Genomic DNA, 24,722 nt, shown 5'->3' with positions numbered 1-24,722 from the left:
CTGATCCCCCCCCCCCCACATACTGGATATCGGCCCCCTGTTGTATCTGATCCCCCCCCCCACATGCTGGATATCTGCCCCCTTTTATATCTGATCCCCCCACATGCTGGATATCTGCCCCATGTTATATCTGATCCCCCCCCCCACATACTGGATATCTGCCCCCTGTTATATCTGATCCCCCCCACATACTGGATATCGGCCCCGTGTTATATCTGATCCCCCCACATACTGGATATCGGCCCCGTGTTATATCTGATCCCCCCACATACTGGATATCTGCCCCATGTTATATCTGATCCCCCCCCACATACTGGATATCGGCCCTGTGTTGTATCTGATCCCCCCACATACTGGATATCTGCCCCCTGTTATATCTGATCCCCCCACATACTGGATATCTGCCCCCTGTTATATCTGATCCCCCCACATACTGGATATCTGCCCCATGTTATATCTGATCCCCCCACATACTGGATATCTGCCCCATGTTATATCTGATCCCCCCCCCCCACATACTGGATATCGGCCCTGTGTTGTATCTGATCCCCCCACATACTGGATATCTGCCCCCTGTTATATCTGATCCCCCCCCCCCACATACTGGATATCGGCCCCGTGTTATATCTGATCCCCCCACATACTGGATATCTGCCCCCTGTTATATCTGATCCCCCCACATACTGGATATCTGCCCATGTTATATCTGATCCCCCCCCCCCACATACTGGATATCTGCCCCCTGTTATATCTGATCCCCCCCCCCCCCCCCCACATACTGGATATCGGCCCATGTTATATCTGATCCCCCCCACATACTGGATATCTGCCCCGTGTTATATCTGATTCCCCCACATACTGGATATCTGCCCCGTGTTATATCTGATCCCCCCCCCACATACTGGATATCGGCCCCGTGTTATATCTGATCCCCCCACATACTGGATATCGGCCCCGTGTTATATCTGATCCCCCCACATACTGGATATCTGCCCCGTGTTATATCTGATCCCCCCCCCACATACTGGATATCTGCTCGTGTTATATCTGATCCCCACACATACTGGATATCTACCCCGTGTTATATCTGATCCCCCCACACACTGGATATCGGCCCCGTGTTATATCTGATCCCCCCCCCACATACTGGATATCGGCCCCGTGTTATATCTGATCCCCCCCACATACTGGATATCTGCCCGTGTTATATCTGATCCCCCCACATACTGGATATCTGCCCCGTGTTATATCTGATCCCCCCCACATACTGGATATCGGCCCCGTGTTATATCTGATCCCCCCACATACTGGATATCGGCCCCATGTTATATCTGATCCCCCCACACACTGGATATCTACCCTGTGTTATATCTGATCCCCCCACATACTGGATATCGGCCCCGTGTTATATCTGATCCCCCCCCCACATACTGGATATCGGCCCCGTGTTATATCTGATCCCCCCCCCACATACTGGATATCTGCCCCCTGTTATATCTGATCCCCCCACATACTGGATATCGGCCTCGTGTTATATCTGATCCCCCCACATACTGGATATCTGCCCCGTGTTATATCTGATCCCCCCCCACATACTGGATATCTGCCCCCTGTTATATCTGATCCCCCCACATACTGGATATCTGCCCCCTGTTATATCTGATCCCCCCACATACTGGATATCTGCCCCGTGTTATATCTGATCCCCCCCCACATACTGGATATCGGCCCCGTGTTATATCTGATCCCCCCCACATACTGGATATCGGCCCCGTTTTATATCTGATCCCCCCCCCCCACATACTGGATATCGGCCCCGTGTTATATCTGATCCCCCCACATACTGGATATCTGCCCCGTGTTATATCTGATCCCCCCACATACTGGATATCTGCCCCCTGTTATATCTGATTCCCCCCACATACTGGATATCTGCCCCGTGTTATATCTGATCCCCCCCCACATACTGGATATCGGCCCCGTGTTATATCTGATCCCCCCACATACTGGATATCTGCCCCCTGTTATATCTGATCCCCCCCCCCCCACATACTGGATATCGGCCCCGTGTTATATCTGATCCCCCCCCCCCACATACTGGATATCTGCCCCCTGTTATATCTGATCCCCCCCCCCCCCCCCCCCCACATACTGGATATCGGCCCCCTGTTATATCTGATCCCCCCACATACTGGATATCGGCCCCGTGTTATATCTGATCCCCCCACATACTGGATATCGGCCCCGTGTTATTTCTGATCCCCCCCACATACTGGATATCGGCCCCGTGTTATATCTGATCCCCCCACATACTGGATATCTGCCCCGTGTTATATCTGATCCCCCCCCACATACTGGATATCTGCCCCCTGTTATATCTGATCCCCCCCCCCCCCCCCACATACTGGATATCTGCCCCGTGTTATATCTGATCCCCCCCCACATACTGGATATCGGCCCCGTGTTATATCTGATCCCCCCCCCCCCCACATACTGGATATCTGCCCCGTGTTATATCTGATCCCCCCCCACATACTGGATATCTGCCCCGTGTTATATCTGATCCCCCCACATACTGGATATCTGCCCCCTGTTATATCTGATCCCCCCCCACATACTGGATATCGGCCCCCTGTTATTTCTGATCCCCCCCCCCCCATACTGGATATCTGCCCCGTGTTATATCTGATCCCCCCACATACTGGATATCGGCCCCGTGTTATTTCTGATCCCCCCCACATACTGGATATCGGCCCCGTGTTATATCTGATCCCCCCACATACTGGATATCTGCCCCGTGTTATATCTGATCCCCCCCCACATACTGGATATCTGCCCCCTGTTATATCTGATCCCCCCCCCCCCCCCCCACATACTGGATATCTGCCCCGTGTTATATCTGATCCCCCCCACATACTGGATATCGGCCCCGTGTTATATCTGATCCCCCCCCCCCCCCACATACTGGATATCTGCCCCGTGTTATATCTGATCCCCCCCCACATACTGGATATCTGCCCCGTGTTATATCTGATCCCCCCACATACTGGATATCTGCCCCCTGTTATATCTGATCCCCCCCCACATACTGGATATCGGCCCCCTGTTATTTCTGATCCCCCCCCCCCATACTGGATATCTGCCCCGTGTTATATCTGATCCCCCCACATACTAGATATCTGCCCCCTGTTATATCTGATCCCCCCCCACATACTGGATATCTGACCCGTGTTATATCTGATCCCCCCCACATACTGGATATCGGCCCCGTGTTATATCTGATCCCCCCACATACTGGATATCGGCCCCGTGTTATATCTGATCCCCCCCACATACTGGATATCGGCCCCGTGTTATATCTGATCCCCCCCCCCCACATACTGGATATCTGCCCCATGTTATATCTGATCCCCCCCCCCCACATACTGGATATCGGCCCTGTGTTGTATCTGATCCCCCCACATACTGGATATCTGCCCCCTGTTATATCTGATCCCCCCCCCCCACATACTGGATATCGGCCCCGTGTTATATCTGATCCCCCCACATACTGGATATCTGCCCCCTGTTATATCTGATCCCCCCACATACTGGATATCTGCCCATGTTATATCTGATCCCCCCCCCCCCACATACTGGATATCTGCCCCCTGTTATATCTGATCCCCCCCCCCCCCCCCCACATACTGGATATCGGCCCATGTTATATCTGATCCCCCCCACATACTGGATATCTGCCCCGTGTTATATCTGATTCCCCCACATACTGGATATCTGCCCCGTGTTATATCTGATCCCCCCCCCACATACTGGATATCGGCCCCGTGTTATATCTGATCCCCCCACATACTGGATATCGGCCCCGTGTTATATCTGATCCCCCCACATACTGGATATCTGCCCCGTGTTATATCTGATCCCCCCCCCACATACTGGATATCTGCTCGTGTTATATCTGATCCCCACACATACTGGATATCTACCCCGTGTTATATCTGATCCCCCCACACACTGGATATCGGCCCCGTGTTATATCTGATCCCCCCCCACATACTGGATATCGGCCCCGTGTTATATCTGATCCCCCCCACATACTGGATATCTGCCCGTGTTATATCTGATCCCCCCACATACTGGATATCTGCCCCGTGTTATATCTGATCCCCCCACATACTGGATATCGGCCCCGTGTTATATCTGATCCCCCCACATACTGGATATCGGCCCCATGTTATATCTGATCCCCCCACACACTGGATATCTACCCTGTGTTATATCTGATCCCCCCACATACTGGATATCGGCCCCGTGTTATATCTGATCCCCCCCCCACATACTGGATATCGGCCCCGTGTTATATCTGATCCCCCCCCCACATACTGGATATCTGCCCCCTGTTATATCTGATCCCCCCACATACTGGATATCGGCCTCGTGTTATATCTGATCCCCCCACATACTGGATATCTGCCCCGTGTTATATCTGATCCCCCCCCACATACTGGATATCTGCCCCCTGTTATATCTGATCCCCCCACATACTGGATATCTGCCCCCTGTTATATCTGATCCCCCCACATACTGGATATCTGCCCCGTGTTATATCTGATCCCCCCCCACATACTGGATATCGGCCCCGTGTTATATCTGATCCCCCCCACATACTGGATATCGGCCCCGTTTTATATCTGATCCCCCCCCCCCCACATACTGGATATCGGCCCCGTGTTATATCTGATCCCCCCACATACTGGATATCTGCCCCGTGTTATATCTGATCCCCCCACATACTGGATATCTGCCCCCTGTTATATCTGATCCCCCCCACATACTGGATATCTGCCCCGTGTTATATCTGATCCCCCCCCACATACTGGATATCGGCCCCGTGTTATATCTGATCCCCCCACATACTGGATATCTGCCCCCTGTTATATCTGATCCCCCCCCCCCCACATACTGGATATCGGCCCCGTGTTATATCTGATCCCCCCCCCCCACATACTGGATATCTGCCCCCTGTTATATCTGATCCCCCCCCCCCCCCCCCCCCCACATACTGGATATCGGCCCCCTGTTATATCTGATCCCCCCACATACTGGATATCGGCCCCGTGTTATATCTGATCCCCCCCACATACTGGATATCGGCCCCGTGTTATATCTGATCCCCCCACATACTGGATATCGGCCCCGTGTTATTTCTGATCCCCCCCACATACTGGATATCGGCCCCGTGTTATATCTGATCCCCCCACATACTGGATATCTGCCCCGTGTTATATCTGATCCCCCCCCACATACTGGATATCTGCCCCCTGTTATATCTGATCCCCCCCCCCCCCCCCACATACTGGATATCTGCCCCGTGTTATATCTGATCCCCCCCACATACTGGATATCGGCCCCGTGTTATATCTGATCCCCCCCCCCCCCACATACTGGATATCTGCCCCGTGTTATATCTGATCCCCCCCCACATACTGGATATCTGCCCCGTGTTATATCTGATCCCCCCACATACTGGATATCTGCCCCCTGTTATATCTGATCCCCCCCACATACTGGATATCTGCCCCGTGTTATATCTGATCCCCCCACATACTGGATATCGGCCCTGTGTTATTTCTGATCCCCCCCCCCCATACTGGATATCTGCCCCGTGTTATATCTGATCCCCCCACATACTAGATATCTGCCCCCTGTTATATCTGATCCCCCCCCACATACTGGATATCTGACCCGTGTTATATCTGATCCCCCCCACATACTGGATATCGGCCCCGTGTTATTTCTGATCCCCCCCCCCACATACTGGATATCTGCCCCGTGTTATATCTGATCCCCCCCACATACTGGATATCTGCCCCCTGTTATATCTGATCCCCCCCACATACTGGATATCTGCCCCGTGTTATATCTGATCCCCCCACATACTGGATATCGGCCCCGTGTTATATCTGATCCCCCCACATACTGGATATCGGCCCGTGCCCCCCGTGTGGCTGGATCTTGCCTCATCCCATGTTTCTCCTGTCGCTTTCCTGCAGGTAGAAGCTTGCTCTATGGCCTGGGAGCTGCTGACGCGCGGTTACGGGATCCCGGCTGAGCGCCTCTATGTCACCTACTTTCGGGGGGACCCAGATCTCGGCCTCGCTGCAGATGAGGAGACCCGGGAGATCTGGCTGAGCCTGGGGTAAGTGCAGCCGGATGCTAATGGCACGTCCGTCCCTGCGACCTGGAGCTTCAGCCTGGAGGTGTTTAGCACCAAGAGTGACTCCCATCATTTCCGTCTCCTTTTCAGTCTTCCTCCGGCACGGGTCCTGCCATTTGGCCTAAAGGAAAACTTCTGGGAAATGGGGGACACGGGCCCCTGCGGGCCCTGCACAGAGATTCACTACGATCATGTTGGAGGGCGAAACGCTGCAGCTCTGGTGAACCAGGATAGTCCTGACGTGGTGGAGATCTGGAACCTGGTGTTCATGCAGTATGACAGGTGGGTGGTGAGGATCCAGAGCCGGGTCCTGGGGTTCCCGCGGGTCCTGCTGATCTCGAGCCCCCGCGCTCCTGTCACTTTATGCAGAGAGAAAAATATGTAGAATTGAGAGTCCTCAGTGGTTGATACCTTTTAATGGCGAACTGAAGAGATGGTAACAAATTGCAGCTTTCGAGACTACATACGTCTCTTCATCAGGCAAAGACTAAAAGAAATTCTGAAGAATCACATATTTATGCACAACATAGTATAGAGAAAAAAACAACAACCATGGATAAGCCAGGTGACATGAAGCAGAATTACCATGGGTGATAAACAGTTACGTCCATAAATATTGGGCCAATTCTTAGATAAGGAATGTTTTATTGTCCTGTGATTAGGGTCTTTGTTGTGATGACCCCACATGGTCTGATGGGCAAGTTCCTTAGTTCATGTAAAAAGACATAAATCCATGAGACACATTCATTCCTGCACTGAGAGTGTCAAAGGTCGTCATCAGTTTATATTCCCAGACTCTTCTGTCTCTCTTAGATTTGAAGTTACCTTTTAATACAAGTAATCTCATGTCCATGGTGCTGTGATCTGGGAGACAGAAATGTATTGTCACAGGTAGATCCATTCTTTTTACTCTTATTGTATGGCGATGAGAATTCATCCTTGTTCTCAGTTTCTGCCCTGTCTCCCCCACATACAGACCCCCAGTTGGACATTTAGTACAAATAATTAGGTACACCACATTAGAAGTGACGCAGCTGAAAGTACCTGGGATCTTGTAGTCCTGAGGTGAGTTGGGGATCTTTATCTTGTCCGTGGTCATTATAAATGGACAGGATTTACATTTTTTCTGGTTGCAGGTTCCTGCAGCTGTTGGAGAGGACAGGGAGCTCTTGACAATGATGCTTCTTAGATTTGGGGGCTGCCTAAAACACAGTAGTGGGGGGTCTGGAAAAATTGCTTGTAGTCGGGCATCTTTTTGTAGTAAAGGTTGTAATTTCCATGCAGCTCCCCTTAGCGCCTCCAGATTTGGATTGTGGGTGACTACTAGAGGCACCCGGTTATTTTCTTCTTTAGCTTTGTAATGTAGCAGGCGATTCCTTGATATTCTGGTGGTTCTTGTGATCTGATTTTCAATTGTTCTTGGATGGTCGCCCTGATTCAAAAAGGTCTTTCTGAGGCGACCCAGGTGTTCATCCCTGTCCATGGGGTTGGAACAAATACGATTGTATCTGATGGCTTGGCTGTAGACAATGGAGTTTTTTATGTGTTTTGGATGGAAACTGTCCCATTTAAGGTATGTTGGACGGTCGATTGGCTTCTGATACAGGGATGTCTCTATTTTATTGTTCTGCAGCTTAATGATGGTGTCCATTAAGGTAATTTCAGTGCAGGAGTAGTTGAGTGTCAAGTTGATGGTGGGATGAAATGATTAAACTGTTCATGGAACGTCTTTAGCTGTGGCTCAGACTCCGTCCAGATGAATGTCATCAATGTAGCGGTAGTACGCCAGAGGCCTGGTGGGACATGAGGACAAAAGTCACTTTCAAGCTTGGCCATGAAGAGATTTGCATACTGTGGGGCCATTTTACTTCCCATCGCTGTGCCAGTCTCCTGTAGATAGATCTTCTCGTCAAACTCAAAGTAATTGTGGGTGAGGATGAATTTTATAAGTTTCACCACAGAATCCGCATCAGTCCCTGTGTTTTCCAGGAAGAATTTGCAGGCATTTAATCCATCCTGGTGTGGGATATTGGAGTACAAAGATTCCACATCCATGGTGGCCAGGATGGTTCCTTCTGGTAGAGGACCTATTGCTGATAGTTTATTCAGTAGGTCAGTTGTGTCCTGAATGAAGCTGGGTGTATCTTTTACCAAGGGTTTAAGAACACCCTCTATCCATCCAGATACCTGCTCAGTAAGGTGCCCACACATGACATAATTGGTCTTCAGGTTTCCAGATTTGTGGATTTTGGGAAGCATGTAGAATGTCCCTTTTCTTGGACTTTCTGGTATCAGGTCATCGGCTCTTATGGATACGTCAGGCGGACAAGATATCAACTTGTTTAGTTCCTTGTGGTAGTCCTGTGTAGGATCCGACTCCAGTTTACTCTGTCGCCTCATTGGAGGACACAGGACCACGGGTCTTATGTTGCTGTCCACTAGGAGGCGACACTATGCATAATCTGAAAAAGATTCACCATGGCTCCTCCTCTGCACTATACACCCCTGGACGGCGTCAGCCTTCTCCAGTTTTTGCTTAGTGTTGCATAGGAGGCGCACCTAAAAAAAATTTTTTTACTCCGTTTTTTTCCGACGGGATTACAGATGAAGAAAAGTGGGTCTCCTGTGAGACTCCCGGCATGGCTCCTTCCTCGGCCCCCTATTTGTAGTAGTGTGTGTCCATAAGTTGTCTGTTTGGGGAGACAGGGCAAAAGCTTAGAACAAGAATGAATTCTCACCGCCACACAATAAGAGAAAAAAGAATGGATCTACCTGTGGCGATACATTTCTGTCTCCCAGATCACAGCACCATGGACATGAGATTACTTGTATTAAAAGGTAACTTCAAATCTAAGAGACAGAAGAGTCTGGGAATATAAACTGATGATGACCTTTGACACTCTCAGTGCAGGAATGAATGTGTCTCATGGATTTATGTCTTTTTACATCAACTAAGGAACTTGCCCCTCAGACTATGAGGAGTCATGACAGAACCAGACCCCAATCAGAGGACAATAAAACATTCCTTATCTAAGAACTGGCCCAATATTTATGGACACATCTGTTTATCACCCATGGTAATTCTGCTTCATGTCACCTGGCTTATCCATGGTTTTTTTTCCCCTATTTTTTTTTTTTTCTCTGTACTATGTTGTGTATAAATATGTGATTCTTCAGAATTTCTTTTAGTCTTTGCCTGATGAAGAGACGTATGTAGTCTCGAAAGCTGCAATTTGTTACCATCTTTTCAGTTCGCCATTAAAAGGCATCAACCACTGAGGACTCTCAATTCTAAATATTTTTCTATCTACTGATTAACACGGTACCAGGATATATATCTTTCCTGTATCAATTTGTGCAGAGAGACAGACGGACGTCTCCGGCCGCTGCCGCAGTGTCACGTGGACACCGGGATGGGACTGGAGCGATTGGTCACCATCCTCCAAGGGAAACGCTCCAACTACGGCACGGACATGTTCACACCCATCCTGAGGGCCATCGAGAGGGTGAGGGCCACAAGTCACATTCTCCGCCCTTCTTTGTGTGGCCTGGACTGATGGACGTCTCTCTCCTCAGGGCTCGCAGGCCCCTCCATACCAGGGGAAGGTGGGCGCGGAGGACGTCCACCACGTGGACATGGCGTATCGTGTGGTGGCCGATCACATCAGGACGCTGGCTGTTTGCATCGCTGACGGCGTGTACCCCGGGATGTCGGGAGCCGAGTGAGCGCTGACATAACTGTACCATTCCCCGTCCCCCGCCACGTCCGATGTCGCCCCCTTGTGATCGCGGCTTCGTTGCTCCTCAGACTCGTGTTGCGCCGCATTCTGCGCCGAGCCGTCCGCTTCTCCTCCGAGATCCTCTGCACTTCCCCCGGCTTCTTGTCTTCTTTGGTTCCCACCGTGGTGCAGGTTTTGGTGAGTGGAGACCCCCGAGCCTGACGCCGTCACTACCCTGATGTCTGGCGTCTCATCGCTGTGTGATTATCTTACAGGGGGCGGCGTATCCGGAGCTGGAGCGCGAGAAATCCCAGGTGGGTGACGCTGCAGACACCTGGTGACACGTGAGGTGATGTCCGACGTGATGGGTCCTGCGCTCACAGCTGCGGGGTCGTTACAATGTATCAGGGCTCTTTGTGATATGACTTTTGCGCTGATTTCAGATTATGAGGATCCTGAATGAGAACGAGGAGGCGTTTCTGGTCTCCCTCCAGCGGGGGCGCCATATTATCGACCGCACCGTTCAGCGAGGTGGCGCCACCCGGACGTTCCCAGGTGAGTGATGTGATGGCGGGGGAGGGCAGCGTTCGGCGTCCTGCGCTCTCATGATGCCCGCGGTCTCCGCAGTGGACGTGGCGTGGTCTCTGCACAGGAACCTGGGATTCCCGCTGGATCTCATTGCGCTGATTCTGCAGGAGCGGGGGCTGTCGCTGGATATGGCGGCTCTGGAGCAGCTGGCGGAGGAGGAGGCTGAGGTCAGTGGTCCGCCGTGTGTGCGGCTTTCCTACAGACGTGACTTTGTTGTCATTTCCATAGTCTCCATGTTCCGCCATGTTTTTTGCATTCTAGATGAGGTTTAGAAACCTCCATGCGGACGGCGCCCCGGCCCGGCAGCAGCTGGACGTGCACTCTCTGGCGGAGCTGCAGCGCAGGGGGGTCCCCGCCACCAACGATTCACCGAAGTACAAGTACAGGCTGGGGACCGACGGCCGATACGGTAAGATGGCCGCCCGTTCACCGCTCAGTGGCTGCTCCTCTGGACTGTCATCATGTGACCGTGTCCTCCGCAGAGTTCCCTCCCTGCGAGGCGGCCGTCCTCGCTCTGTACCAGGACCAGTCTCTGCTCTCAGAGGTGGACGGAGGTCAGCGCTGCGCCGCCATCCTGGACCGCACCTGTTACTACGCGGAGCAGGGGGGGCAGAGCTGTGACGTGGGGTACTTCACGCGGGAAGGGGAGCAGGTGAGGGATGTCCGGCTGTGTTACCCGGTGCTCGTCCCCCTGCCCCTATAATATTACTCCCGTGTCCGCCCCACAGGACGTCCTGTTCCCGGTGGAGTCCGTGCACGTGGCAGGAGGATACGTGGTGCATGAGATCACCGCCGCAGAGCCGCTGAGGGTGGGGGACCGCCTGATCCTGCACCTGGACCAGGTATTACATCGGCCTGGTGCATTGTGGGGGTTGTAGTGTGTGCGTCTGAGACTGCACCACTACTCCCAGGATGCAGTGCGACACAGATGTGATGCATTGTGGGAGATAGTGATCCCAGACGATAATAAACACTACAACTCCCAGGATGCAGTGCAGCTGTCATGTCAGTGATGTTTGCTCTCCTCTCTAGGGCCATCGGCTGGCGTGTATGGTGAAGCACAGCGCCACCCACCTGCTGAACTATGCCCTGCGGCAGGTCCTTGGGGAGGGCACAGCGCAACGCGGGTCACATGTGACGGCAGAACACCTGCGCTTTGATGTCAGCGTCTCGGTGAGGCTCAACACACTGCGGTCACACACTGATGTCGGGGTCCCGAGCTGCCCCATCGTGACAGGATAGCTGTGTACCACCTGTGCTTCTCTTTCAGGGTCTGGTCAGTGGTCTGTACTGAGTCGGGGTCCCGGGCTGCCCCATAGTGACAGGATAGCTGTGTACCACCTGTGCTTCTCTTTCAGGGTCCGGTCACTGGTCTGTACTATATCTGGGTCTCGGGCTGCCCCATAGTGACAGGATAGCTGTGTACCACCTGTGCTTCTCTTTCAGGGTCCGGTCAGTGGTCTGTACTGAGTCGGGGTCCCGAGCTGCCCCATAGTGACAGGATAGCTGTGTACCACCTGTGCTTCTCTTTCAGGGTCCGGTCAGTGGTCTGTACTGAGTCGGGGTCCCGAGCTGCCCCATAGTGACAGCATAGCTGTTTACCACCTGTGCTTCTCTTTCAGGGTCCGGTCAGTGGTCTGTACTGAGTCGGGGTCTCGGGCTGCCCCATAGTGACAGGATAGCTGTGTACCACCTGTGCTTCTCTTTCAGGGTCCGGTCAGTGGTCTGTACTGAGTCGGGGTCTCGGGCTGCCCCATAGTGACAGGATAGCTGTGTACCACCTGTGCTTCTCTTTCAGGGTCCGGTCAGTGGTCTGTACTGAGTCGGGGTCCCGAGCTGCCCCATAGTGACAGGATAGCTGTGTACCACCTGTGCTTCTCTTTCAGGGTCCGGTCAGTGGTCTGTACTGAGTCGGGGTCCCGAGCTGCCCCATAGTGACAGGATAGCTGTGTACCACCTGTGCTTCTCTTTCAGGGTCCGGTCAGTGGTCTGTACTGAGTCGGGGTCTCGGGCTGCCCCATAGTGACAGGATAGCTGTGTACCACCTGTGCTTCTCTTTCAGGGTCCGGTCAGTGGTCTGTACTGAGTCGGGGTCCCGAGCTGCCCCATAGTGACAGGATAGCTGTGTACCACCTGTGCTTCTCTTTCAGGGTCCGGTCAGTGGTCTGTACTGAGTCGGGGTCCCGAGCTGCCCCATAGTGACAGGATAGCTGTGTACCACCTGTGCTTCTCTTTCAGGGTCCGGTCAGTGGTCTGTACTGAGTCGGGGTCTCGGGCTGCCCCATAGTGACAGGATAGCTGTGTACCACCTGTGCTTCTCTTTCAAGGTCCGGTCAGTGGTCTGTACTATATCGGGGTCCCGGGCTGCCCCATAGTGACAGGATAGCTGTGTACCACCTGTGCTTCTCTTTCAGGGTCCGGTCAGTGGTCTGTACTGAGTCGGAGTCTCGGGCTGCCCCATAGTGACAGGATAGCTGTGTACCACCTGTGCTTCTCTTTCAGGGTCCGGTCAGTGGTCTGTACTATATCGGGGTCCCGGGCTGCCCCATAGTGACAGGATAGCTGTGTACCACCTGTGCTTCTCTTTCAGGGTCCGGTCAGTGGTCTGTACTGAGTCGGGGTCCCGGGCTGCCCCATAGTGACAGGATAGCTGTGTACCACCTGTGCTTCTCTTTCAGGGTCCGGTCAGTGGTCTGTACTGAGTCGGGGTCCCGGGCTGCCCCATAGTGACAGGATAGCTGTGTACCACCTGTGCTTCTCTTTCAGGGTCCGGTCAGTGGTCTGTACTGAGTCGGGGTCCCGAGCTGCCCCATAGTGACAGAATAGCTGTGTACCACCTGTGCTTCTCTTTCAGGGTCCGGTCAGTGGTCTGTACTGAGTCGGGGTCTCGGGCTGCCCCATAGTGACAGGATAGCTGTGTACCACCTGTGCTTCTCTTTCAGGGTCCGGTCAGTGGTCTGTACTGAGTCGGGGTCTCGGGCTGCCCCATAGTGACAGGATAGCTGTGTACCACCTGTGCTTCTCTTTCAGGGTCCGGTCAGTGGTCTGTACTGAGTCGGGGTCTCGGGCTGCCCCATAGTGACAGGATAGCTGTGTACCACCTGTGCTTCTCTTTCAGGGTCCGGTCAGTGGTCTGTACTATATCGGGGTCCCGGGCTGCCCCATAGTGACAGGATAGCTGTGTACCACCTGTGCTTCTCTTTCAGGGTCCGGTCAGTGGTCTGTACTGAGTCGGGGTCTCGGGCTGCCCTATAGTGACAGGATAGCTGTGTACCACCTGTGCTTCTCTTTCAGGGTCCGGTCAGTGGTCTGTACTGAGTCGGGGTCTCGGGCTGCCCCATAGTGACAGGATAGCTGTGTACCACCTGTGCTTCTCTTTCAGGGTCCGGTCAGTGGTCTGCAGCTGCAGGAGGTGGAGAAGCTGCTGCAGGACCTGATTGCACAGGACCAGGAGATTGACACGGCGCACATCCCCCTCGCGGACGCCCGATGTATCGCGGGACTGAGGGCCGTGGATGAGGTGCGTGTATATATACTGCTTCGTCCTACTCCCCCGATCTCGGTGCCCCCCAACACTGTGTGCCTGGTGTCTACCAGCTGTGACTCTGCAGCTACTGTGAAACGACTACTTTTAGGATGGAAGCATGCTGGGAGTTGTAGTCTTGCGTCCGGTGGAGGTTGGGATACTTGATGCAGGGGTCCTTAGGAGAGATCTGCAGGGGTTAATCATCTCCGCCTCCCCCCAGGTGTACCCGGATCCTGTCCGCGTGGTCTCGGTGGGGGTCCCCGTGGAGAAGCTGATGAGTCGGAGCTGTCAGGACGGTCTGCAGACGTCGGTGGAGCTCTGCTGTGGCACGTGAGCATTCTCCTTACACCTCCCCATTGTCTGTGGATCGCCCCCCGATGTATCCCCTCATTACGGCATGGGACAGCCGATAGCCCCCCCATCCACGTCACCTCCTCCTCTGCACCCAGACACCTGCTCAGGACGGGGACCATCGCAGACCTGGTGATCATCAACGAAAAGCCGCTGGTGAAAGGGATCGTGCGACTGATCGCAGTGACCGGAGAGGAGGCCAAACAGGTGGGTACAGAATGCTGCAGTCACCTCCAGAGCTGCATTCACTAGTGTAACACTGCAGTCACCTCCAGAGCTGCATTTACCATTGTAACACTGCAGTCACCTCCAGAGCGGCTTTCACTGTTCTTATACTGCAGTCACCTCCAGAGCAGCATTCACTGTTCTTATACTGCAGTCACCTCCAGAGCAGCATTCACTGTTCTTATACTACAGTCACCTCCAGAGCGGCTTTCACTGTTCTTATACTGCAGTCACCTCCAGAGCTGCATTCACTAGTGTAACACTGCAGTCACCTCCAGAGCTGCATTTACCATTGTAACACTGCAGTCACCTCCAGAGCAGTATTCACTGTTCTTATACTGCAGTCACCTCCAGAGCAGCATTCACTGTTCTTATACTACAGTCACCTCCAGAGCAGCATTCACTGTTCTTATACTACAGTCACCTCCAGAGCGGCTTTCACTGTTCTTATACTGCAGTCACCTCCAGAGCAGCATTCACTAGTGTAACACTGCAGTCACCTCCAGGGCTGCATTTACCATTGTAACACTGCAGTCACCTCCAGAGCGGCTTTCACTGTTCTTATACTGCAGTCACCTCCAGAGCAGCATTCACTGTTCTTATACTGCAGTCACCTCCAGAGCAGCATTCACTGTTCTTATACTACAGTCACCTCCAGAGCGGCTTTCACTGTTCTTATACTGCAGTCACCTCCAGAGCAGCATTCACTAGTGTAACACTGCAGTCACCTCCAGAGCTGCATTTACCATTGTAACACTGCAGTCCCCTCCAGAGCGGCTTTCACTGTTCTTATACTGCAGTCACCTCCAGAGCAGCATTCACTGTTCTTATACTGCAGTCACCTCCAGAGCTGCATACTTTTGCTCCAGTCCCACCTCCAGCTGCATAAAGAATTATGAGGTTGCATTCACCCTTCTAGTGACTGGGACATTTGTGGACAAACACTTTGCTATCTTGTCAGGGAAGATCCCATAATGCTTTGCATCCTATTGCATTGTGGGAGTTGTATTACTTTCCACAGTGCAGTGGTGTGTAATATCAGGCACCAGCAGAGGGCAGCAGTGAGATCCTGTAGTCACAGCGCAGAGGAAACCGAACATCCCCTTGTGCAGCGCAGTAGGGCGTGCTCGGCGCAGTAGGGCGTGCTCGGCGCAGTAGGGCGTGCTCGGCGCAACAGAGTGCTCGGCGCAACAGAGTGCTCGGCGCAACAGAGTGCTCGGCGCAACAGAGTGCTCGGCGCAACAGAGTGCTCGGCGCAACAGAGTGCTCGGCGCAACAGAGTGCTCGGCGCAACAGAGTGCTCGGCGCAACAGAGTGCTCGGCGCAACAGAGTGCTCGGCGCAGTAGGGCGTGCTCAGCGAGAAGAGTAGGGATCAGGAGAAGAGCAGTAGCTGCAGCTCTAGGTGTGACTGGAGTATAAGCTGCAGCTCAGACATGAAGAATAACTGCATCGTATGAGGACGGTCACAAGTGCACGACTCTCATGTAATAATGGTGACCCGCAGGCGCGAGAGACGGGGCAGGTCCTGTGCAAGGAGGTGGAATCTGTCGGCGAGCGCATGAAGACGAGGCCGGCCTCCATGAGTGAAGCCCAGCAGCTCTCCCGGGACATCGGCCTCCTGAGACGTGTGAGTGGGGTGCGGGGGTCTGTTATCACCGGTGTCACCGCGGCAGGACGTGCTGCCATTGTGGGGGAAATGTTCGTAAAGAGGATCTGGCACCAAATGTTTCCTGTTGAACTGGACACAATGTGATGGCGGCTGCAGGGAGGAATACGTTTGTTTTACTTCTGCATTCTGGAAATATTAGTAAAGTATTTGGCACCTAATGAGTTAACACCCAGGTAACCTTAATTTTCAGTAGAGGCTTAATTATGCTGCACACTCAGGACCTGTGGAGTGCAGGCATGTAACCCTGATGACAGCACAGGTCCTTGTGCACTTCTATGTTGCTGCCTGCTTATGATTGGTCAGTGTCATACAGGGGGAGAAGGCCACGCCCCTACTAAAAACTATCTGATAACACACACTTGCACCCAACTTTAGTTAACTCATTAGCTGCTCAATATGTGAATGCTAAAATCGCGGGAACGGAGAAGCAAAATTAAAAATAAAGAATTTGGTGACCGCTCATCTTTAAAGAGGTTGTCTGGTCTACACCGATCATTCTGCAGTCTGGGCGGTGGGCAGAGGCCGTCAATGCTGCTGCCAGGTGGTGGACAGAGGCTGTCAGTGCTACTGCCGGGCGGTGGACCGAGGCCCTCAGTGCTACTGCCGGGCGGTGGACAGAGGCTGTCAGTGCTGCTGCCAGGTGGTGGACAGAGGCTGTCAGTGCTGCTGCCGGGCGGTGGGCAGAGGCCAGAGGCCGTCGGTGCTGGCGGTGGACAGAGGCCCTCAGTGCTACTGCCGGGCGGTGGACAGAGGCCCTCAGTGCTACTGCCGGGCGGTGGACAGAGGCCGTCAGTGCTGCTGCCAGGTGGTGGACAGAGGCTGTCAGTGCTGCTGCCAGGTGGTGGACAGAGGCTGTCAGTGCTGCTGCCAGGTGGTGGACAGAGGCTGTCAGTGCTGCTGCCAGGTGGTGGACAGAGGCTGTCAGTGCTGCTGCCAGGTGGTGGACAGAGGCTGTCAGTGCTGCTGCCAGGTGGTGGACAGAGGCTGTCAGTGCTGCTGCCAGGTGGTGGACAGAGGCTGTCAGTGCTGCTGTCGGGCTGTGGGTAGAGGCCGTCAGGGCTGGCGGTGGACAGAGGCCCTCAGTGCTACTGCCGGGCGGTGGGCAGAGACCCTCAGGTCTTGACTTTCCACAAAGCTTCCACCCAACTCTACACTGATATTTTGTAACAAACTCTCAGCATCGGAGATATCTAGAGAATTGTGACTCCAGAATAGATACATTACTGAATGCAACAAAGTTTTGAAAATTAGAAGGAAGAAATACAAAGTCTATAATCTGCAAATATAGAGCAGAAAAGTGAAGTCCAGCCCGCTCGGGACTCTGCCGCTCGGGACTCTGCCGCTCGGGACTCTGCCGCTCGGGACTCTGCCGCTCGGGACTCTGCCGCTCGGGACTCTGCCGCTCGGGACTCTGCCGCTCGGGACTCTGCCAGTCGGCACTGATCACCGAACCCCAAACTGTGCACGTTCCACTCGCCCCAGGGGAAAACAACTACTTTATTTACATAAATAACATAAACCTTCAGTGCAGACCCCTAATGATGGTTTTTATTTGCTTTTTCAGAGTGTTGACAGCGCCCCCATGCCACAGTGGCAGAGGAAGGAACTGCAAACATCACTGAAGTTTTTGCTGAGATCTGCCAACACAGCTTTTCGCAAGGTGGAAGAGCAACAGGTGAGGACAGTTCCCATTTGTAGTCTGCACTATTACCCACAGCTGCAGAATAGTGAGTGCAGCTCTGGAGTATAATACAGGATGTAACTCAGGATCAGTAATGTATGTACACAGTGACTGCACCAGCAGAATAGTGAGTGCAGCTCTGGAGTATAATACAGGATGTAACTCAGGATCAGTAATGTAATGTATGTACACAGTGACTGCACCAGCAGAATAGTGAGTGCAGCTCTGGGGTATAATACAGGATGTAACTCAGGATCAGTAATGTAATGTATGTACACAGTGACTGCACCAGCAGAATAGTGAGTGCAGCCCTGGAGTATAATATAGGATGTAACTCAGGATCAGTAATGTAATGTATGTACACAGTGACTGCACCAGCAGAATAGTGAGTGCAGATCTGGGGTATAATACAGGAGGTAACTCAGGATCAGTAATGTAATGTATGTACACAGTGACTGCACCAGCAGAATAGTGAGTGCAGCTCTGGGGTATAATACAGGATGTAACTCAGGATCAGTAATGTAATGTATGTACACAGTGACTGCACCAGCAGAATAGTGAGTGCAGCTCTGGGGTATAATACAGGATGTAACTCAGGATCAGTAATGTAATGTATGTACACAGTGACTGCACCAGCAGAATAGTGAGTGCAGCTCTGGGGTATAATACAGGAGGTAACTCAGGAGCAGTAATGTAATGTATGTACACAGTGACTGCACCAGCAGAATAGTGAGTGCAGCTCTGGGGTATAATACAGGAGGTAACTCAGGATCAGTAATGTAATGTATGTACACAGTGACTGCAGCAGCAGAATAGTGAGTGCAGCTCTGGGGTATAATACAGGATGTAACTCAGGATCAGTAATGTAATGTATGTACACAGTGACTGCACCAGCAGAATAGTGAGTGCAGCTCTGGGGTATAATACAGGAGGTAACTCAGGAGCAGTAATGTAATGTATGTACACAGTGACTGCACCAGCAGAATAGTGAGTGCAGCTCTGGAGTATAATACAGGATGTAACTCAGGATCAGTAAAGTAATGTATGCACACAGTGACTGCACCAACAGAATAGTGAGTGCAGCTCTGGAGTATAATACAGTATGTAGCTCAGGATCAGTAATGTAATGTATGTACACAGTGACTGCACCAGCAGAATAGTGAGTGCAGCTCTGGAGTATAATACAGGATGTAACTCAGGATCAGTAAAGTAATGTATGCACACAGTGACTGCACCAACAGAATAGTGAGTGCAGCTCTGGAGTATAATACAGGATGTAACTCAGGATCAGTAATGTAATGTATGTACACAGTGACTGCACCAGCAGAATAGTGAGTGCAGCTCTGGGGTATAATACAGGAGGTAACTCAGGAGCAGTAATGTAATGTATGTACACAGTGACTGCACCAGCAGAATAGTGAGTGCAGCTCTGGAGTATAATACAGGAGGTAACTCAGGAGCAGTAATGTAATGTATGTACACAGTGACTGCACCAGCAGAATAGTGAGTGCAGCTCTGGAGTATAATACAGGATGTAACTCAGGATCAGTAATGTAATGTATGTACACAGTGACTGCACCAGCAGAATAGTGAGTGCAGCCCTGGGGTAATGTAATTTGGCTGTGTGTTGGGATTGTATAGTTTATGTACATTACTATGGTGGACGCTGTCAGGAATCCCACCGCTGCCACCAATTTATCACGGTTCACAGGGAGGACACCTTTATCATCCCCACCACTCAAACCAATTTGTCATGAACCGGGGTGTTTGGTTGCCCTTGGTTCTTTCTGAAGGATATATAGATAGATAGATATATCCCAGTTCTGGTTTGGCCCATGCAGCTCTCTGGCGCCCCCTTACCCTCAGGTCAGACCAGGTACTGCACCTAGGGTAATTAGTCACCAGAAAGGCTGCCTGCTATGTACTGGCTAATGGGCACACTGCAGCGAGGGCGATATAACTCCTCCCACTCAGGCGGGAACAATAATTATCAATGCTGCCGGTCGCTACACAGCCTCCCAATTGCACAGGATAAATCCGCTGCCATCAGCTCCAATTTCTTAATTATTAACGGGTCCGGAGCCAACCCAGATTAGCAGCGTAATTCACTTCAGAGGACGTGACTGTACGTTATAGAGCAAGGAGAGACAAGTTAGTAATTTTACATTTTACTCCAGAAAAGGTAGGTAGTGTTTACAGAGGTATAAAAAGATATTATAAAGGCAATTATCGTGTCTACAGTACAATTACAAATAAAATGGGATTAACATTGAAAAATCACTTACATTTCGTTATGTCATCTTATCTCATGGCTGACCGTGTGCTGTGGGGGAAGGCCGAGCATATATCCAGATCCATCACCCCTGTATAGCAGCTAGACCCCAGACAAAGCCACCTGAAGACTGCCTGCTTCCCTCACTTATTTCCTAGCCTAAACCCAAGGCACTCCCCCCTGTGGTGACCTCAATTAGATGCTGAAACCTCCCCTTTTACTTAGTGTTATGGCAACCATTTTTCTACCTAGCTCGCTGTATGAATCTCCTATACGAAAGACACCAGTATCAAGAGGTGCACCACGTCGGGGCGATTCTTTTAAGTGTAAACACGGCGTACTTACATGACCCCGTACTTACATGACCCGCTTACGGAGAAATCCGCTCTATGCACTAGTTGGGTTTAGCTTCTAGCTATTTCAGGGAGTTATAGATCCCTCGATGGACATCCGGAATATATAATTCTTATATCTCTAGCCCTGATCTGTGCCATGCCAATATATATAACCTTGAAAGAACAATAGAAGCTCAGGCTTTCTATACCAGTTTTAGCCAGTACCAGGTGGGAGGGGGGAATGAGTAGGGTAGGGAAACAGCCATATAAATTCTTGAGGGAGGGGTGAAATGAGGGGTTTAGGATTTACACACACAGGCAGAGTGGTAAGAGGGGGGTCGGAAAGGCCCACAGCGTGTGTCTGAAAAGCCAGTGTACTTTTAGGTAGATGCTCAAACATGGCATATTCACATTATCGTGACAGACGCCGTCTTTCCTGCATTTATTCCTTATCTCAGGCTATGGCGATGGTTCCCAGTCTCTTGGAGAAGTTCTCCCCCCATCAGTCCCTCTTCGTGGCCTCCGTGTGTGTGGATTCTCTTCCGGTGAGTAGTTGTCAGGAGCGGCCATATTGGTTGTCAGTGCCCTCTCCTGGCAGAATACAGAGACCATGAGCCGTGCCATTGAGGTGTAATGTTCGGGGTCTCCGCAGGTGCTGGTGAAGTTGGTGAATCAGATGTGTGAGCGGCGTCCGGCCTCCGCGGTGATGCTGCTGTGCCGACAAAGCTCCGGGGCCGTGCTGTGCGCCTGTCAGGTCCCCAAGGTGAGCGCCGCCTGCCATTACTGGGCCATTACCGATGTCTCGATGCCCGGCTGCCATTACTGGGCCATTACCGATGTCTCGATGCCCGGCTGCCATTACTGGGCCATTACCGATGTCTCGCTGCCCGGCTGCCATTACTGGCACATTACTGACATCTCGCTGCCCGGCTGTCATTACTGGGCCATTACGGACGTCTCACTGCCCGGCTGTCATTACTGGGCCATTACCGATGTCTCGCTGCCCGGCTGCCATTACTGGGCCATTACCGACATCTCGCTGCCCGGCTGCCATTACTGGGCCATTACCGACATCTCGCTGCCCGGCTGCCATTACTGGGCCATTACCGATGTCTCACTGCCTGGCTGCCATTACTGGGCCATTACTGACATATCGCTGCCCGGCTGCCATTACTGGGCCATTACGGACGTCTCGCTGCCCGGCTGCCATTACTGGGCCATTACCGACATCTCGCTGCCCGGCTGCCATTACTGGGCCATTGCTGACATCTCGCTGCCCGGCTGCCATTACTGGGCCATTACCGACATCTCGCTGCCCGGCTGCCATTACTGGGCCATTGCCGACGTCTCGCTGCCATTACTGGGCCATTACGGACGTCTCGCTGCCCGGCTGCCATTACTGGGCCATTCCGGACGTCTCACTGCCCGGCTGCCATTACTGGGCCATTACTGACATATCGCTGCCCGGCTGCCATTACTGGGCCATTACGGACGTCTCGCTGCCCGGCTGCCATTACTGGGCCATTACCGACATCTCGCTGCCCGGCTGCCATTACGGACATCTCGCTGCCCGGCTGCCATTACTGGGCCATTACCGACGTCTCGCTGCCCGGCTGCCATTACTGGGCCATTACCGATGTCTCGCTGCCCGGCTGCCATTACTGGGCCATTACCGATGTCTCGCTGCCCGGCTGTCATTACTGGGCCATTCCGGACGTCTCACTGCCCGGCTGCCATTACTGGGCCATTACTGACATATCGCTGCCCGGCTGCCATTACTGGGCCATTACGGACGTCTCGCTGCCCGGCTGCCATTACTGGGCCATTACGGACGTCTCGCTGCCCGGCTGCCATTACTGGGCCATTACCGACGTCTCGCTGCCCGGCTGCCATTACTGGGCCATTACGGACGTCTCACTGCCCAGCTGCCATTACGGACATCTCGCTGCCCGGCTGCCATTACTGGGCCATTACCGACGTCTCGCTGCCCGGCTGCCATTACTGGGCCATTACCGATGTCTCGCTGCCCGGCTGCCATTACTGGGCCATTACCGACGTCTCGCTGCCCGGCTGCCATTACTGGGCCATTACGGACGTCTCGCTGCCCGGCTGCCATTACTGGGCCATTACCGACATCTCGCTGCCCGGCTGCCATTACTGGGCCATTACCGACATCTCGCTGCCCGGCTGCCATTACTGGGCCATTACCGACATCTCGCTGCCCGGCTGCCATTACTGGGCCATTACGGACGTCTCGCTGCCCGGCTGCAATTACTGGGCCATTACTGACATCTCGCTGCCCGGCTGCCATTACTGGGCCATTACTGACATCTCGCTGCCCGGCTGCCATTACTGGGCCATTACTGACATATCGCTGCCCGGCTGCCATTACTGGGCCATTACGGACGTCTCGCTGCCCGGCTGCCATTACTGGGCCATTACCGACATCTCGCTGCCCGGCTGCCATTACTGGGCCATTACGGACATCTCGCTGCCCGGCTGCCATTACTGGGCCATTACGGACATCTCGCTGCCCGGCTGCCATTACTGGGCCATTACTGACATATCGCTGCCCAGCTGCCATTACTGGGCCATTACTGACATATCGCTGCCCGGCTGCCATTACTGGGCCATTACGGACGTCTCGCTGCCCGGCTGCCATTACTGGGCCATTACCGACATCTCGCTGCCCGGCTGCCATTACTGGGCCATTACGGACGTCTCGCTGCCCGGCTGCCATTACTGGGCCATTACGGACGTCTCACTGCCCGGCTGCCATTACTGGGCCATTACCGACATCTCGCTGCCCGGCTGCCATTACTGGGCCATTACCGACATCTCGCTGCCCGGCTGCCATTACTGGGCCATTACCGACGTCTCGCTGCCCGGCTGTCAGTGACATTACCCTCAGGAAGCGGCACTATAGGAAGTGTCGCACAATGGCGGTAAATCACATGCAGCAGTTATACAGAAAGCCAAGAGACAAGGCTGCTGCACGCTCCTGCGCTGATACGCTGTAACAGAACAGTCCAGTGGACATAGATCTGTGCGGCTGGCGTTAATCTGATCCATTGTAACAAACCTTCAGCTGTGTGAGCAGGACAGGTACGGTGACCATTCACTGACCGCGAGCAGAGACTGATCACCTGTATGCGACATGTAGGCCCCGGCTTTCACTCCTGGCTCTGGGGGTCTCACGCTGTCCCCTCTCTCTTCAGGGCTCCGTCTCTCCTCTCTCTGCTCTCGATTGGGCCGCCGCCGTGTGTTCCGCAATAAAGGGCAAAGCCTATGGCGGCGTGGACGTGGCTAGCGGGAGCGGGACCAGCGAGACCCTGGATGACGTCCTGCAGGCCGCCGCGCTCTACGTACAGAGGAAGCAACAGGAAAATTCCTGACCGTCGCCCAGAAGATTCCAGAAGTGGAGCGGGACCCTCATCCGTTAATGACCCCGGGTGTGAGGGGCAAGACACGTGTGGACCCGCTCTGTCCAGCGGTGAGACTTCATATTGGCTCTGTGAGCTGATGAGGAAACTGCAGCCGCCCTCAGAGCTGAAATCACTCTTCTGCTGTTACATTCTATACTTTTGTGCCGTCCGGAGCTGCATTCATAGTTCTGCTGACACTTAATGTCACATCCACAATCTTTATCTCCCACTCCCTTTAGGTTGGAGGAATTTGTACGACTGCACTAAGGTCTTAGTTGTGTCGGCAGGGTGCTCTGTACTTCTGGGGAGTAGCAGAATTATAAATGCCGCTCTGGATGGACAAGGATAGATATGACCCAGAATTGGTGCAGAATGGTTTCGTATCTCTCCTTCACGGACTGTTATATAACATTCATTAGAGGAGCTAGGTGTCACATTGCCACGTCGGCTCTGCTGTGCCTGGGGGTAGCGGGGGACCGGACGGTGCCACGTGCGGAGGAGGATTCGCGGTCACTGACGACAGGTCCGTTCATCTAGGATCCCGGCCATAGCCGAGGTGACAAGCTGTGGCTGCTCTGCAGATGTCGGGCTCATGGCGGGTAGAACCCCAGTCTGGGACGTGCTTCTGCTGACCCCGGGGTCCGGCGTCTGCACGCTGCTCTCCTATGGAGAATATGCAAATAAATGCCTGCGCTGTATGCAGAGTGTTATCTGGT

At 53.1% G+C, this 24,722-nt stretch overlaps 2 protein-coding genes across 3 annotated transcripts in view; one reads left to right on the top strand and one right to left on the bottom strand.

Annotated features, from left to right (window-relative positions):
* Positions 1-24,704, top strand: part of AARS2 (alanyl-tRNA synthetase 2, mitochondrial) — a 29,415-nt gene extending 4,711 nt beyond the window's left edge. The window contains exons 3-22 of the mRNA XM_077281973.1: positions 6,051-6,196; positions 6,305-6,496; positions 9,576-9,720; positions 9,791-9,936; positions 10,023-10,131; positions 10,209-10,247; positions 10,377-10,488; positions 10,561-10,688; positions 10,783-10,930; positions 11,004-11,173; positions 11,250-11,363; positions 11,554-11,694; positions 13,904-14,041; positions 14,268-14,377; positions 14,497-14,605; positions 16,129-16,251; positions 17,858-17,968; positions 21,040-21,126; positions 21,234-21,344; positions 23,800-24,704. Coding sequence (XP_077138088.1) covers positions 6,051-6,196; positions 6,305-6,496; positions 9,576-9,720; positions 9,791-9,936; positions 10,023-10,131; positions 10,209-10,247; positions 10,377-10,488; positions 10,561-10,688; positions 10,783-10,930; positions 11,004-11,173; positions 11,250-11,363; positions 11,554-11,694; positions 13,904-14,041; positions 14,268-14,377; positions 14,497-14,605; positions 16,129-16,251; positions 17,858-17,968; positions 21,040-21,126; positions 21,234-21,344; positions 23,800-23,976 — 2,556 coding nt within the window. The 3' untranslated portion in view covers positions 23,977-24,704. The remainder of the gene's footprint in view (positions 1-6,050; positions 6,197-6,304; positions 6,497-9,575; positions 9,721-9,790; positions 9,937-10,022; positions 10,132-10,208; positions 10,248-10,376; positions 10,489-10,560; positions 10,689-10,782; positions 10,931-11,003; positions 11,174-11,249; positions 11,364-11,553; positions 11,695-13,903; positions 14,042-14,267; positions 14,378-14,496; positions 14,606-16,128; positions 16,252-17,857; positions 17,969-21,039; positions 21,127-21,233; positions 21,345-23,799) is intronic.
* Positions 24,517-24,722, bottom strand: part of LOC143804163 (uncharacterized) — a 73,499-nt gene continuing 73,293 nt past the window's right edge. For both annotated transcript variants that reach the window (XM_077281971.1, XM_077281972.1), the window contains one exon: positions 24,517-24,669. In XM_077281971.1, the coding sequence (XP_077138086.1) occupies positions 24,517-24,669 (153 nt within the window). The remainder of the gene's footprint in view (positions 24,670-24,722) is intronic.

The sequence above is a fragment of the Ranitomeya variabilis genome, chromosome 2 (assembly GCF_051348905.1).
Source record: "Ranitomeya variabilis isolate aRanVar5 chromosome 2, aRanVar5.hap1, whole genome shotgun sequence".
NCBI classification, from domain to species: domain Eukaryota; kingdom Metazoa; phylum Chordata; class Amphibia; order Anura; family Dendrobatidae; genus Ranitomeya; species Ranitomeya variabilis.
Note: the sequence above shows the minus strand (reverse complement) of the source record. Positions and strands in the feature narration are given on the sequence as shown.